General features: G+C 33.4%; 1 protein-coding gene across 1 annotated transcript in view; it reads left to right on the top strand.

The window, feature by feature from the left end:
- Positions 1–16,497, top strand: part of LRRIQ3 (leucine rich repeats and IQ motif containing 3) — a gene marked incomplete at its 5' end in the record, with an annotated part of 152,711 nt that overhangs the window by 39,774 nt on the left and 96,440 nt on the right. Inside the window, 2 exon segments of the mRNA XM_082612144.1 lie at positions 5,616–5,667; positions 5,670–5,774. Of these exon segments, the coding sequence (XP_082468270.1) occupies positions 5,616–5,667; positions 5,670–5,774 (157 nt within the window).

Raw genomic sequence — 16,497 nt, 5'->3', positions numbered from 1 at the left:
AATGTTTTATTGAGACTTTTTGCACCTATATTCAACAGGGATTGAATTGTAGTTTTCTTTTCTGTTACTGTCCTTATCTGGCTTTGGTATCAGAGTAACGCTGGCCTCATAAAATGATTCTGGGAGTGTTTCCTCCTCTTTGATTTTTTGGGAGAGTTTAAGAATAATTGGTGCTAATTCTTTAAATGTTTGGTAAAATTCACCAGTGAAGCCATCTGGTCCTGGGCTTCTCTTCATTGGGAGACATTTTATTACTGATTTGATCTCCTTATTGGTAATTGGTCTATTCAGACTTTCTGTTTATTCCTAATTTGTTTCAAGTAGTTGTGTTTCTAATAATTTTTCAGTTTCTTCTAAGTTGTCCAGTTTGTTGGCATATAGTGGTTCATAATGGTCTCTTATGATGTGTCATGTCTCTGTGGTATAAATTGTAATGTCTCATTTTTCATTTATAGTTTTGTCAATTTGGGTCATTTCTCTTTTTTTTTTCTTTTTTTTTTTCCCTTAGTCTAGCTAAAGCTTTGTGATTTTCTTTATCTTTTCAAAGAACCAACTCTTAGGTTGGTTACATTTTCTGTTGTTTTCCTGTTCTCTATTTCATGTATTTCCTCTCTAATCTTTATTATTTTCTTCCTTCTTCTAACTTCAGGATCATTTTATTATTCTTTTTCTACTTTTTCTGCTAACTTTGGTCTCAATTTGTTCTACTTTTTCTATAGATAGGACTTGTTTTTTAATTCAGTCAGCTATCTTATGTCTTTTGATTGGAGCTTTTAGTCCATTGACATCTAAAGTAACTATTGATAGGTATGTACTTATTGTCATTTTATCACTTATTGATAGGTATGTACTTATTGTCATTTTATCACTTATTGATAGGTATGTACTTATTGCCATTTTATCACTTATTTTCTGGGTTTTTTATAGTTCTTCTCTGTTGTTTTCTTCTTCTATTAGTTTCTTCCCTGTGAATTGATGATTTTCTTTAATTGAATGCTGTGTTCCTTTCTAGTTTTTGTGTATCTATGGTAGGTTTTTGATTTATGGTTACCATGGGGTTCATATATGTTGACCTGTAACTATATCTATTTGTTTTAAATGTGTAGTCCTTTAAATTCAAACACATTCTAAAATATCTACACTTTTTACTCCCCTCCCACACATATTGTTTTTGATGTCATATATTACATCTTCATGTGTGTCCTTTACTGACTATTGTAGTGATAGTTGATTTTACAATTTTTTGTTTTTAAATATTTGTACTAGCTTATTTAAGTGGTTGATTTTCATCCTTTACTATGTATTTGTCTTAACTAGTGGGATTTTTCCTTTATAGATTCTTTCTTCTTGTTATAGCCTTTTCTTTTCCACTTAGAAAAGATTCTTTAACATTTCTTTTAGGGTAGGTTTAGTATTAATGAACTCTTCTTGTTTTTGCTTGTCTGAGAAGTTATCTTTCCAATTCTAAATGACAATCATGCTGGGTAGTGTGTCCTAGGTTGCAGTTTTCCCCTTTCAGCACTTTGAATATATCATGCTACTCCCTTCTGTCCTGTAATTTTTCTGCATAAAAATCAGCTGATAGCCTTATGAGGCTATCAGCTGATTTTTGAGGGTTCCCTTGTATATGATGCTTTGTTTTTGTCTTGCTACCTTTAGAATTCTCTCTTTAGCTTTTGTCATTTTAATTATGATATGTCCTGGTGTGGGTCTGTTTGGGTTCATCTTGTTTGGGACCCACTGTGCTTACTGTACCTGGATATCTATTTCCTTCTTCATGTTTGGGAAGTTTTCAGTCATAATTTCATCAAATACATTTTCAACCCTCTTCTCTCTTTTTCTCAGATCCCTATAATAAAAATGTTGGTTTTTCTTTTAGTTTGTTTTTCATTTCAGTTACTGTATTCTCCAGTTCTGATTGGTTCTTTTTTTATATTTCTAGTCCCTTGTTAAAATTTGCACTTTATTAATCTGTAATTTTCTCTAATTCATTTAGCATTCTTATTACTAATGGTTTGAACTCTTTATCTCGTTAATTATTTCTTTCTGTTTCATTGGTTGTTTTTCAGGCATTTTCTCTTGCCTTTTCAATTGAAACAAAATTCCTCTATCTTCTCATTTTGCTTAACTTTCTCTGTCTCTATGAAATTAGGTGAAACAGTAACTTATTACAGTCCTGAAAAATGTCCTTGTGTGGAAGCATTTCTCTACAGTCTGTGTGTGCCCAGTGGCCTTGATGGGAGAGCTAGATCTGACAATACTAGTCACATCTTTCCTCAAGGTGTGCTTGCAGCTATCACCTTCGTAGGAGGTGGGGCTGGAGAAGGAGTGGCTAGGTCCAGAGCCATGAGTGAGCTGGGGCTTTTCCTCTGCTCAGTGGTTGTCACCACCCTGTTGGGGGAAGGGGCCTGTCCCAAGTTGCTGGAACAGAAGCCCTGGGGTTCATATTCAAGCCAGCTCTGTCTGTTCCCATTAAATGTTTGCCCTTCCCACTCCCAGCACCGGCACTCTCACGCCAGAGGGAAGCAATGATGGGGCAAGAGTGGCTAGCATGTGGGCTTGGTGTGGGTTGGGGCATAAGCTCTGTTGGTCCGGCCTTGGCAGGGACCTGGACTGTTTCCAATGCACTGCCTGTGTGAGCACCAGTAATGGTTGCCCCTGCTTTGCTCAGTTGCTGCTTTGTGTCTGAGTGTCCTTTGTCCCTCAGCCACAGAGCCCTTTCCCCAGTGTGGAGCTGCATCATGAGTGACCACTCTCCTTAAGTTGGTACACAGGCCAGGGCAGTTCCAGGAAATCAGCCAGCCACCGTGCAGTCTCAATCCATCCCCTCTGCACTGTTTCAGGAGCAAGGGAGTTTGTGCATACTCCTCACAAGCAGGCTTCCCACAGCCCTGCTGTTAGTCCCACCGGCCCTAGAACCAGACAATTGGGCTTGCCTTCCCAGTGTCGGACCCCAGGGCTGGGGTGCTCAATATGTGGCTCAAACTGCTCATTCCCCAGGGAGGGTCTCCACCTGTGTAGTATCTCTTTTCCTCTGAGTCTCCTCCCAGGGGCAAAGGTCCTGACCTGATCACATCTCTTCCTTCCTACCTGATTCTGTGGGGATCTTTCTTGCAGCTTTGGTTGTACAGGAATATTTCTTCCAGTCTCTGCTTTTCAGTGAGGATTGTTCCACATGTATGTGTATTTTTGATGTGTTCATTGGGGGGAGGTTATTTCCACATCCTCCTACTTCACCATCTTGATCTTCTCTGATCTCAAAGCCATTCTTCTGCTTAAAACTCTGCAGTGACTGTCCATCCCAGTGAGCTTCCTGTTCTTCAAACATGCCAAGTGTGTTCTTGCCTCCCTAAGCATACTTCCACCTGGCCTTTTGTACTTGTCATTTGCTTTACTAGAATGTTTTTCTGAGATTCTCACTATAACTTGTTTCCTCTTAGCAATACTATCCCAATCCAGCCTATGTGAAAAGCAATTCATTTTTTATATATTTAGTGTTTTATTTCCATATTGTCTAACTCTACTTATTAGAGAATATAACCTTCGTGGTATTACAGACTTTCTTCTCTTCACAGAGCACATAGTGGTCAGTTTCAAAATACTACTTTTTCCTTGAAAATCCATTTTTTTCTTTTAGCAGTTGCATAACTACTAGAGACTTTGTTAACCAATTTTACTTGCAGCTAAGTGTGTTCATCTGACTATATTTTTGTTAGATTTGTAAGTGAACAGAATTAATGACCACAACTGCTGCTTCAAATACTTAAATGGTAATTGTACCCCCTTTATTTTCATGACTTTCCCTTCCCATGGGCTGGAAGGCATTAGTCATGTGGGTTAACAACTGTCTTTGAGTATGGTGAGGCAAGATTGAATTATTTTATGGAGCAGCACTCTCCACCAGTGTAGACTGCATGTGAGAAAAGTAAAATTCTGTCTTATTTGAACCATTATAAGTTTTATTCTCAATATATTTCACCCTAACTAATTTTTAGATCATCGGTGAAAATATTTGAATGAAGGAATGAACAGGTGGAGCCCACTTTAAAAATCTGAGAAATGGAAAAATTGCTTTTCCTTGGACAATTTTGTTTTTCTTTTGCTGTTTAATAATAATGGTAACAGTAAAGTTTCTACCTGTTTCATCATTTTTTTTTTTTTTTTTTTTTTTTTTTGCGGTACGCGGGCCTCTCACTGTTGTGTTGTGGCCTCTCCCGTTGCGGAGCACAGGCTCTGGACACGCAGGCTCAGCGGCCATGGCTCATGGGCCCAGCTGCTCCGCGGCATGTGGGATCCTCCCGGACCGGGGCACGAACCCGCGTCCCCGACATCGGCAGGCGGACTCTCAACCACTGCGCCACCAGGGAAGCCCCTGTTTCATCATTTTAATTCAAATGATTTTGCTCTTTCATCACATATATGAATATTACTGTTTTTTGGTAATCTGTCTCCATGGTATTGAAGTAGTTTACTTTGATATCCTCTCTTACAAAAAATTTAAAATAAAGATTAGCTGCTGAATTTTATCCAATGCCTTTCTGCATCCATTTATATACTCTTACATTTTTCTCTTCATTAAATTGTTTATGTAATGAGCTTTGTAATACTTGGTCATAGTCTTATACTTTGCTTACATTGCTGGATTCTTTTTATTAGTATTTAGAATTTTTGCATCTGTATTCAAAGATTATATTGGTATATGGTTTTCTTCTTATTGGCTTATTGGACTGAGTAGGACTTTGAGTACAGTGTTGAATAGATTGGGTGAGAGATGTTATCCTTCCCTTGTTTTTGATCTTACAGAGCTAACATTTAGTATTTTACTATTGTGATATTAGTTTGTTGATGCCATTTATCTAGTAATATTTTGAATACATTAGGTTAAATAAAACATAATACAGTCATCGCTTGCTATCTGCAAGAGATTGGTTCCAGGACCTGCTGCAGATACCAAACTCTGCAGATACTCTAGTCCTTTACACTTGTCCCTGTGTACTTGCAGGTTCCACAGTGTGGTGGGTTCCACCAATCACAGATAGTATAGTACTATTTTTATTGAAAAAAAATCATATATAATAACTCATGCAGTTCACAGTTGTGTTGTGCAAGGGTAAAATGTATTAAAATTAATCTCATCTGTTTCTTTTTACTTTTTTATTTAGTGTGGCTAATAGAAAATTTTAAGTTATTTTATGGCATACATTATATTCTCTTGGACAATACTGCTGTAAATTAGTTTTCCTAGGTGGAAATAAGAAGTTATTTCTTCACTGGAGAAGAAAGATAAAAAGAGTTTATATTGGTTAACATATTTCTATAGATATTTTAGTCATGTTCTCTCTGATATTATATTATAAAATGCATAGCCAGATGTAGTTACAGAATGGTTTGTGCATTCATGTCCCCAGAGATTTCTCAGCACTCATTCATCCCTTGATGAATGTTGATGAGCCAGCCCTAATGCCTAGTTTTATATAGTAATAATATAAAAACAAATATTACATTAAGTTTACCACTATGTTTTCTAAGATGTAAGTGAACTCATAAGTAGTTTTTTTTTTTTTTGCAAAAAAACTAAATGACAGTTCTCCCTCCCCCCCACCCCTTATATTCAGCCACTTGTTCTTGTGTAAAAAACATCAGGAAAAAACTATTAGTGAAAGTGAAAAAAAAAAAGGATTTACAAACACAAAGGATTTGAAGATAAGCTCTTTAAGGATCTCATTTTTCAGCCTGGAACCAATATAACAGAAAAGCTTGCACGTTGGAAACATGTAAGTGTAATTATTTTATTACTTTTCTTTGAAATATTTTTAAGACACTATAGTTATAGTTTATATTGCATTAGTAATAATTTCTTTAATCTCTTTTAAATGTCTTCTATTATCTTGTTAATATTATGCTTGAGATTTTCTTGATGAGATAAAAGTCATATAATGTAGTATAAATGTAATTTTTGTGGTGTATTAATCACTCTTAACAGAACCATTTTATTATTTATGCTTTATATATGTGTTTTCTCTTATTAATTATTGGAAGTAGTTAGTAATATAAAATATATTCTCAGTAGCTGAAAATATAAAGAAATATTTAGTTTATTAAAGGCTGATAATTGTACATATAGTATAATATTCACTCAGTATTTTGTGCAAAATCATGTATTGCTTTAAGGACACAATAAAAATAGAAAGAAATTTATATTTATTGAGTACCTACTATGTACCAGGCACTGTGCTAGATATTTTGCATGTGGTATGTAATTTATTCTTCATGATACTGTAAGATAGATATTTTTACCTCTTTTTTTATGATTAGGGAAACTAAGGCTCATAGGGGTTGATTAACTTACCAAAAGCCAAACAGTTAAGTGACATTTGTAGGACTTAACTCGAGATCATCTGACTCCAAAGTTTGTGCTTTTTTATTTTTAGAATTTTGTTTTGCTTTTACCATTAAGTAATGGTAAAAATGAAAGCTCGGCATTATAGTATAATTAACTTGAATGAACTTTTTATAATTTATAAAGCAATGTGTTTGTCTGTAAACTCCTTCATATTCACACCTGTACCTGAATAGCCTGAGCTACAAACGTTTCCATTACATTAACATAATTAGAAGGGAATACAAACTGTCCAGACTGACACTAGTCTGATTTCAATGTAATTGAGGACACGTGTTCTAGATATAGTACAGTAATGTCCTCAAGCCATTAAATCCCACCAAAATTTATCCATTGAATAAAAACATAGGTTTAAAAGGCAAATGTATCCTATGTAAAACGTTTTCCTCATTAGCACGCAGTGCCAACTGTATTAATTTGCTCCAGATGATAGTATGCTCTATAAAGTTTATGTTAAGTGTCTTTTGGCCCTCTTTGTAGAATATAAGCGTGTTGATTTCAGGCATGTCACCTGCTTTTTATATGCTTTATATAGAGATGACTTTCACTGATGTATACTTATATCCAAGTTGGATATGGGTATGTTTTATACTGATAACCATTTTGGATATACTGATAGCCAACACCCATATATAAATGTAGATGTATATATACATATCCATATATGTTTATTTGTATATATGTTGTGTTATGGCAAGTGACTATTATATATACATAAATAGGAATAATATATATTATAAACGTTATGTTATTTAATACTTATGAAGTTACATATAATATACCATTTCAAGATTTTGGAAGTATTTTGAATGTTATAAATCTTTTGCTAAAATATATTAATTATAAGGAGTTTTCTAAAGCTCTTTGATATTAGTAATTCTACTAACCACATCACTACTAATATCATTTATTAAAAACTATTCTTTCATAGTCTATAAATATGTACATTTTCCTATGCTTTTTTCATTGTTTGTAGCTACCATTCATACAACATTATGAAGTTGTCTTCAAAGCTCACTTTCTTATAGTAACTGAAATAATTTTTCATTGTACGATTCATCTTTGAATCTGTTTCTTCTATATATAATTGTCATTCCATCTTCTGCATCTACACACTCATTATAGCCAAAAGGACAGAGATTAAGAGCAGAGGAAAGAAATTTGCCATATATTTATCTCAGAGAAGGTTAGTTGCCCTCTTTCCTCTTACCTCCACACCCTCACATTTGAAGCTTCCTTAAGCTGGTTTAGTCTTATGTTGTTAGGAAGGAAAGAAAGCACCTAAAAGGTAAGAAAGAGTGATGGCCAGGAACCCTTATTGTTATAACCTCATGGAAAGATAAAACAAATCTATGTGTTGTGGATCTCTGTCTTCTTTGACAGCCCACCTCCTAGAATCATGATCTAATTTTTTCTTAGGACTTCAACACCCTCTTGCCTTGAAGCATTAATATTGGAATTTCACACCCTTTATCTTGACTCATCTTCTGGAGAGTGTGCATATGATCTCCCTAGTTATCAACAGAATGAGGAAGAAGATCCATAGGGCAAGCCAGTCAATTTCTCTGGAAGAGATTTCTTACATTGATCCACTTCTAGCACATTGAATGTTCACATCTTGTTCTCCTTTATGGCATTCTATAGTTCCTGGAAACATAATATAATATGGCAGTCATCTATACTAAAGTAAGATTTGCTTTAGAACTGATGATTTGGTTGAATTCTAGGATATTTTTATTGATTTTCCTTTGGTTCCAAAGATTCATTTTTCTCATAACTAATATGGTTGGAACTATATACATTCCATGTTGAATACCACTTTTGTAAAACAAAATAGAGCAAAATATACTCGAAGATAATCCTCCTGTGAACCCTTTCCATTAATTACTATTAAATACATTTTCTTGAAGGTGTGTGTGTATATATATATATATATATATATATATATATACACACACACACACACACACACACATGTACGTACCTGAGGAACTGTTTGTCTTTTAATATATTATAATTTTTAATAAGGATTCAAAAATATAAAGTAACTTTTTAATTGTACCACATATGCATTAAAATACATGAAAATCACAATCATCAATCTGTTAATAGTGGTTATTTAAGTGGTAGAATGTTAGGTGATTATTCCTTTCTTTCTGACAATTTTGTATATTCTTTCTAATCAGAGATCATGTTTTATTTATATAATAAAAAAAGATTTTGCATTGTGGATAAAAACATTTTATCTCCATTTTTTATAACATAAATATAGAAATATTCCCTTCAGGAACCTCTATTTTGTGTTATATTCCACATGAACAACTCTCTTTTCTTAGTTAATAAACATCCTTTTTAGAGCACTTTTAGGTTCACAGCAAAATTAGCAGAAAGTATAGAGAGTCTCCATGTTACTCCCTGTCCCCACATATGTACAGTATCCATTATCCACATCCTGCACCACAATGGTATATTTGTTACAATCAATGAACCCACATTAACACAGCATTATCACCCAAAGTCCAGTTTACATTAGGGTTCACTCTTGGTGTTATACCTTCTATGGGTTTTGACAAATATGTAATGACATATCCACCATTACAGTATTGTACAGAATAGTTTCACTGCCGTAAAAATCCTCTGTGTTCTGCCTATTCATCCTTATTTTCCCCCAACCTTTGGCAACCTATAATATTTTTACTGCCTCCATAGTTTTTCCTTTTCCAGAATGTCATATACTTGGAATAATATAGTATGTAACATGTGTAGCCTTTTTAGACTGGCTTCTTTCACTTAGTAATATGCATTTAAGTTTCCTCCATGTCTTTTCATGGCTTATTAACTCATTGCTTTTTAGAACTAAAGAATATTCCATTGTCTGGAGGTACAACAATTTATCCATTCACCTATTGAAGGACATCTTGGTTACTTACAAATTTTAGCAATTATGAACAAAGTGGGTATAAACATCCACGTGCAGGTTTTTGTGTGCACATACATTTTCAACTTGTTTGGATAAATACAAGGACACTTGATTGCTGGGTTTTGTCGTAGGAGGATGCTTAGTTTTGAAAAAAAAAAACTGCAAAACCATCTTCCAAAGTGGTTGTACCATTTTGCATTCCCACTAGCAATGAATGAGGTTCTTGTTGCTCCACATTTTCACCAGCATTTGGTATTGTCAGTGTAAGTAGGTTTTGGCCATTCTAATAGGTATGCAGTAGTGTCTCATTGTTGCTTTAATTTGCAATTCCTTAATGACATGTGATGACATCTTTTCAGATGTTTACTTGCCATCCGTATATCTTTTAGTGGGGTATAGTTCTCTTTTTACTATTAAAAAAATGTAATGATTTATAATCACATGCCCTATGTGAGTAAGAGAGGAACGAGATGACTTTACCTTACTCAGGGCTGCTGCTTTGCACGTTGCATGAGTGCATTTATATCACAGTCTGTGTGGATAACATTCCCTGGAGTTCTGTGGAGCACAGCTTGCATGGCAGGGTGAAGTTGTGTTAATTTTAATTTTACAAATCCAAGTAACTAATTATATTTGAGTTTAGGGTTTTTTGTGCCTACTTTGAATTCAGGTAAATAGAGGGGGCAGGGAGAATGAATAATCAGCTCCATAATTTTAGAAGACAAAGAATAATGAAACGACTTTTGCCCTCTTCTCTGTTTCATTTAACAGTAGGAGATACTAAGAAAATATTGCGAGCATTGATCTCATATCAGATTCAGGAGATGTGGAATGGGTCACCTTATTTTATTATGTGGAGAGTTAAAAAGAAACTTATGGATAGATGTTTCATTTTTTTAATTTCAGTGTTTTGTAAAGAGTTCTTACACTAGAAAGTGACCTTTATTATCAATGAGTTTCTGTGATGTTGTACTAACTTATGAAAGTCTTAAGAAAAAAGCTTTGTAATGACATTCTTACATGCTTTTTGTTATTGCCTAACAGTCATTTTCAGGCTCCATCAGCAATACAGTTCATTTCAAATGGGTATTTTTTGACTATTTAGAATGTCCTTAGCACTGTAACAAATTCTAAGGCCTTAAAGATTGCCATAAAGCAACTCCTATGCTGGAACTTGTAGGGAGAGGGGAAAGAAATAGGAATAACTTACTAGGTAGGGACTGATTATATAAAGTATGGAATTGACAGGAGTATACAAATTCAAATCCAGTTTAGTCAGTTGCCTACATCTAAGGGTCTGATCAAAGGAGTTGGAGTTGTGCTGAGTATTAAGACTTATGGGAAATAATGACTTTTAGGGTCAGGTAGAAGTATGAGATATTTATCAGAAGAGTCACTAAGGGCTAGCAGGGGCTAAGGGTAATTTAATTTAAGTTTAATTCACCTATGTTTTGGGATCCAAAGAAGCAAAAATGATGACTTAGAAGTGAAACTGTAGCTTTTTGATTTAATCAACACATAATGGGCTAACTTTATCCATTTAATAAAATTTTGCAGATATTTACTAGGTGCTTTCTAAATATCAGGTCCTCTGCTTGTCACTGGCAGTAAAAATAAAATAAGCAAAGCCTGTCCCCTTCAATCAAAGATTTTACTGAGACTGAAAGGAGAAAACTTGGAGCTAAATGGATAAGATTAGGACAGAGGCATACAAGGGTAATATTAGACACCATTTGTGGCTGCTCAGGTGCAAGGAGTGTGGCTAGCTGACAGCTCCAGCTGTTAGATTGTTCAGGGTCCACCTCTGCTTTCAAGTAGAGGTCACACTATTCTCTAGGCAGCCTTCAGGCAATTACTGAGTAAGGCAGTGTTACAAGGGCCTGGCCATTACTGCTCATTGTTGGACCTTCAGATAGAGACAGACTTTGCTTCAGAGCTCCTGGTCGGTTGGCAGAAACTTTGACTCTCCCTGCTTAATCTACTTCCTCCGTTTTCCTTTAAAGAGTATTACTTCCCAATAAACCTTTTGCACACTTAAGTGTCTTGGTATCTCCTTTCTGGAAAAACCTGGGACACCATATATTATGCTTGACTCCATAGATATGGATACGAAAATTTTTACAGCCAAGCAATTTCAGAATTATTTTTAAAAAGCAGCAAGTGGATGCTAGATTAATACATAATCTGAGTTGTTAAACTGTGAGGGTTGCCAACGTCAACAGAGAGATCACTAGGAAAATGAGAGAATTGAGCAGACGACTTATAGCATAACACATGTGGGAAAAGCATAGGGACAGGAACTATGAAGTGCTCATAGTACCTTTCAACAAATACTTTGTGAATTGAGGTGAATAAAGGAAAATTACGTGACTTAAACCTGAAATAGATAGAAATTAGGAAAAAATTATAAGGGAGATACTTATAAATTATGCCAGATGGTAATTTTCTTGGCATCTTTTAACATCTTGCAAAATCAATTCTGTTGGTCCCATGCACATACCTAACAGCTGTAATATCAGTAACATATGATACACTGACTCTCTCCTAGGGGTCACAAGACAAATATAAATACAAATGTAAGTAAAAATTCCTTTATTCTTAATATTATTCAATGAAGTGTCCATTTTTCCTTTATTGAAACATATGTTTTTTGTAATCATAGTTCCATCTCAGCTGTTCACCCAGAACACTCACATATCTGCATGCTATCCTGACCTTTTAGAACCAGTTAGAGGACAACTGGCACTGTAACCACAGAACTTTTTTGTTAAAATACACAATGTGGAAGTTATCTTTTACTCTGTGTATAAAGATATTGTGTCTACATTTCCAAGGACTACAAGGAGCATTTCTGCCTAAATTATTTCATGCAGAGACTGGAAATCTACCTGGTACCGTTCAGCTTAGTTCTCTTCGGTATTCAAAGTTTCTCAGTCTTTTTGGGCAACTGACTCAGAGGTGAAGATTGATTTTATAACAGGAAGAAAACTGGCTTAAATTTATGTCCTTCTGTCCTGCCTCATTTTCCAGACTGTAGGCACTTTGCCACTCTTTTTTAAGACAGGTTTTCTGGCATGATCATGGTTTTCATTCTGTGCTTCTGAAACCGTATCCCTATTGCACATTTCCAGATAGCTGTCCTTTTGCTTATCCTTCTCCTTGCCTAGAAATAAAATAAATTTGCTGTAGGCCCCCTTCCTGGTAAGCTCCTGACCTATTACTGTAATTTCTCTTTCCATTATGCTCCAAGTTATTAATTTTCCCTTCTAAATGACACCCCATGGTTCATTTGCTCTTTCCTCTTATCATGTCACAATTTGATAATGAATTTTAAAAATTTGTAAAAGTTAAATGATTTTGATTTGTAAAACTTAAACTCCTTTGGGAATGTCTAAACAAATAAGCTAATGTAGTTTTATTAAGAAACATGCAGATTTAACTTACATCATACTTATCATTAATAAAAGATAACTTTTTTATGTTGACCACTTTTATTCTGTACTTGCTTTTGTTTATTTTCTTTTTCTTTATTTGTTCATATCCTTTGTTCATTGTTCTATTGGTATGGACTTGCTATATAGAATTTTACTCCATTTAACTTTGAAGGGACAATTTCAGTGAAATTTTCCCTTATCATATGTTTTTTTTCCAGTTTATCATTTGTGTATTAGTTTTATCTATAGTGTCTTTTGCTGTTCAGAAAACTTTAATTCTAATGTGGTCAAACCGGTGAGTATTTGGGGTGTCTATTCTTTATAGAATGCTAAAAAATGTCCTTCACAACTCTAGGCTTATAAAAAGATGAGTTATTTTATTCTGACATTTTTATGTTTTTATATTTTTACTTTTAAATATCATCCACTTGGAAATTATTTTAGTTTGGGGTTGTAGTAAGGATAAAACTACATATTTGAATAAAATACTGCCATTTGCAGCAATGTGGATGGACCTAGAGAATATTATGCTTAGTGAACTGTCAGAGAAATACAAATATTATATGATATCACTTATATGTGAAATATGAAAAATTATAGAAATTGAAGTATATGAAAACAGAAACAGACTCACCATATAAAAGACAAATTTGTGGTTACCAGAGGGGAGAAGGGGAAAGGGAGAGGGACAAATTAGGGATATGGGATTAACAGATACAGACTACTATATATAAAATAGATAAGCAATAAAGATATACTATTTAGCACAGGGAATTATACCCATTATCTTTTAATAACCTATAATGAAGTATAATCTGCAAAAATACTGAATCACTATGATCTACACCTTAAACTAACATAATATTATAAATCAACTGTACTTCAATTTTTTTTTAATAATTAATTTTAGAGGAAAAGAAAAAAACTTTATATTTTTATATATAGTAAATTATTCCAACACCATTTGTTAATTATTATTCTACTAGGTATTTAAAATAGTACATTTATCACATATGATAATCTCCTGTATCTACTTATTTGAAAACAACATCATTTTAATATTTTAGCTAAGTGATGTTGATTTGTGATAAGGCAAACCAATTTTCATTATTATTGGCTATTTTTGTGTTTTATTTGTTCAAATGAAGTTTAAGATCATTTTGTATATTAAAAGATATTTATTTTAATGGCGTTGTATTTAGAAAGTGATTATGGGAGAATAGACACGTTATAATGTTGAGTCATTTGTTTAAGCACCTTTGTATATATTTCTATTTATTCAGTTATTTCTATGATTTTCACTGACGTTGTATAGTATTATTCACGTAGCTCTTGCACATTTAAGATTATTCCAAAAATAATACATAAAACATAAAAACAATTATTTTATGTTGAGACTTGAATTTTTTTAAATTATAATTTCAGACTAGTATTTTTATAAAAGAGAGTGTTGATTTTTTTAGTCACTGTCTTGTTATTTGAAATGATTTTTCAGTTTATTCTGTTAGATTGTCAGAGTATTCTTTAGAAAATGATCACTTTTCCTTTTCAACAATCATACTTTTTCCTATTTTTCTTGTTTTCTTGAGTAGATTTCAAATTCCAGAATAATATTGGTGGTAAATGGGTATTCTTGTAATTCTTGTATTATTTCTGACTTTGATCCTAATACCACTATTATTTCACCTTGAAATATGATATTGCAAAATTTCTGGTAGGTACTCTTCATCATGTTAAGAAAGTATTTTAGTACTGAGATGTTGGATTAAATATAAAGCACAAGTATTTGTTGAACGTTATTACATGTCTTTTCAAATTCTATTGAGAGTTCTTCATTTTTTTTTCTAGTATGCTAAGGTAATGAATTAAATCAATATATCTTGTTATTTTGAACCGTGCTTGCATTCTTAAAACAGACCTTAGTCGTTGTGTGTTTTTGTTTGAATGGGAATCACTCAGTTGGGATAGCTAATACTTATTTTAAGATTTTACCCCCTGTAATAATGAGTGAGGTTGTATTGTTTTCTTTTGGTGCCTGCTTTTTGAGGTATTGATATCAGGACAGTGGTCTGTCTAAAGAAACTTTCCTTTTTCCTATGCTTTGAAACAATTTCAGGAATATAGGAATTAGGTATCCTTTGAATATTTACTAAGGAGCCTTTCCCATGCAATTGTCAAGTTCATATGACTTTTTAAATTGTCAAAGACTTGTAAATCTTTGACAACAAATTTGGTCATTTCTCATCATTATATGATTCAGATTTTAGGAATTCTTAAGTAAGCTTAGTAAACAAATTTTGAATGTAACTAAAATTGTCTCTTTCAACTAAATATTTTAAAAGTTATTACTTTGTATCATGTTTATTTTCTCTTTATTTTCTCTTTCTGACTTTCCAGCATTTTTATAGATATACTTTTAAGATATTTTTCACACTTATTCATTTGAATACATAATTTTCTCAATTTTTTTCTGATTTCTAATGAACATTCAACATTATACCTTTATTTACCTTTCAGTGAAGATAATACTATATCCTATAGTTTTGAGAATAGTAGTCTCATTTTCATTATTTTCTTTCCCCTTCACATCCCCTTCCTCTCTGGCAAACGCCTGTTTTCTGTATTTATGACTCTTTTTCTGTTTTGTTGTGTTTGTTCATTTACTTTGTTTTTTAGATTCCATATACAAGTGAAATCATATAGTACTTGTCTTTCTCTGTCTGACTTATTTCACTTAGCATATAACCCTAGAGGTCCATCCATGTCACAAATGGAAAGATTTCTTTCTTTTTTATGGCTGAGTAATAATCCATTCTCTGTGTGTGTATCTATATATAGATGTATAAATATCACATCTTCTTTAACCATACATCTATTAATGGACACTTAGGTTTCTCCCATATCTTGGCTATTGTAAATAATGCTGTAGTGAACAGAGTGGTGCATATATATTTTCTAATTAGTGTTTTTGCTCTCTTTGCTTAAATATCCAGGAGAGGAATTGCTGGATTGTATGGCAGTTCTATTTTTAATTTTTTGAGGAACCACCATACTTTTTCCATAGCAGCTGCACCAATTTACATTTCCACCAACAGTGTATCAGGGTTTCCTTTTCTCCACCTTCTCACTGACACTTGTTATCTGTTGTCTTTTTGATAATAGCTGTTTAGACAACTGCAAGGTGATATTTCATTGTGGTTTTGATTTGCATTTTTGTGGTGATTAGTGATGTTGAACATCTTTTTATGTGTCTGTTGGCCATCTGTATATCTTTCTTGGAAAAAATGTCTGTTCAAGTCCTCTACCCATTGTTAAAATGAGTTATTTGTTTTTTGATGTTGAGTTGTATTAGTTCTTTGTATGTTTTTGATACTAATCCCTTATTAGATATATCATTTGCAAATATTTTTCCTATCTAGTAGGCAGCCTTTTCATTTTATTAACAGTTTCCTTTGCTGGGCAAAAGCTTTTTAGTTTGCTGTAGTCCTGTTTGTTTATTTTTGCTTTTGTTTCCCTTGCCTGAGGTGGCATAGCCAAAAAAACATTCCTAAGTCCAATGTCAAAGAGCATACTGATTATGATTTCTTGTAGGATTTTTATTCGTACAAGTTTTCAGGTCTTATATTTAAGTCTTTAATCAATTTTGATTTTATTTTTGTATATAGTTCGAGAAAGTAGTCTAGTTTGTTTATTTTGCATGTAGCTCTCTAGTTTTCCAAGCACCATTCATTGAAGAGGTTGTC

Source organism: Mesoplodon mirus, assembly GCF_964341445.2.
Source record: "Mesoplodon mirus genome assembly, chromosome: 3".
Taxonomy (NCBI): domain Eukaryota; kingdom Metazoa; phylum Chordata; class Mammalia; order Artiodactyla; family Ziphiidae; genus Mesoplodon; species Mesoplodon mirus.
Note: the sequence above shows the minus strand (reverse complement) of the source record. Positions and strands in the feature narration are given on the sequence as shown.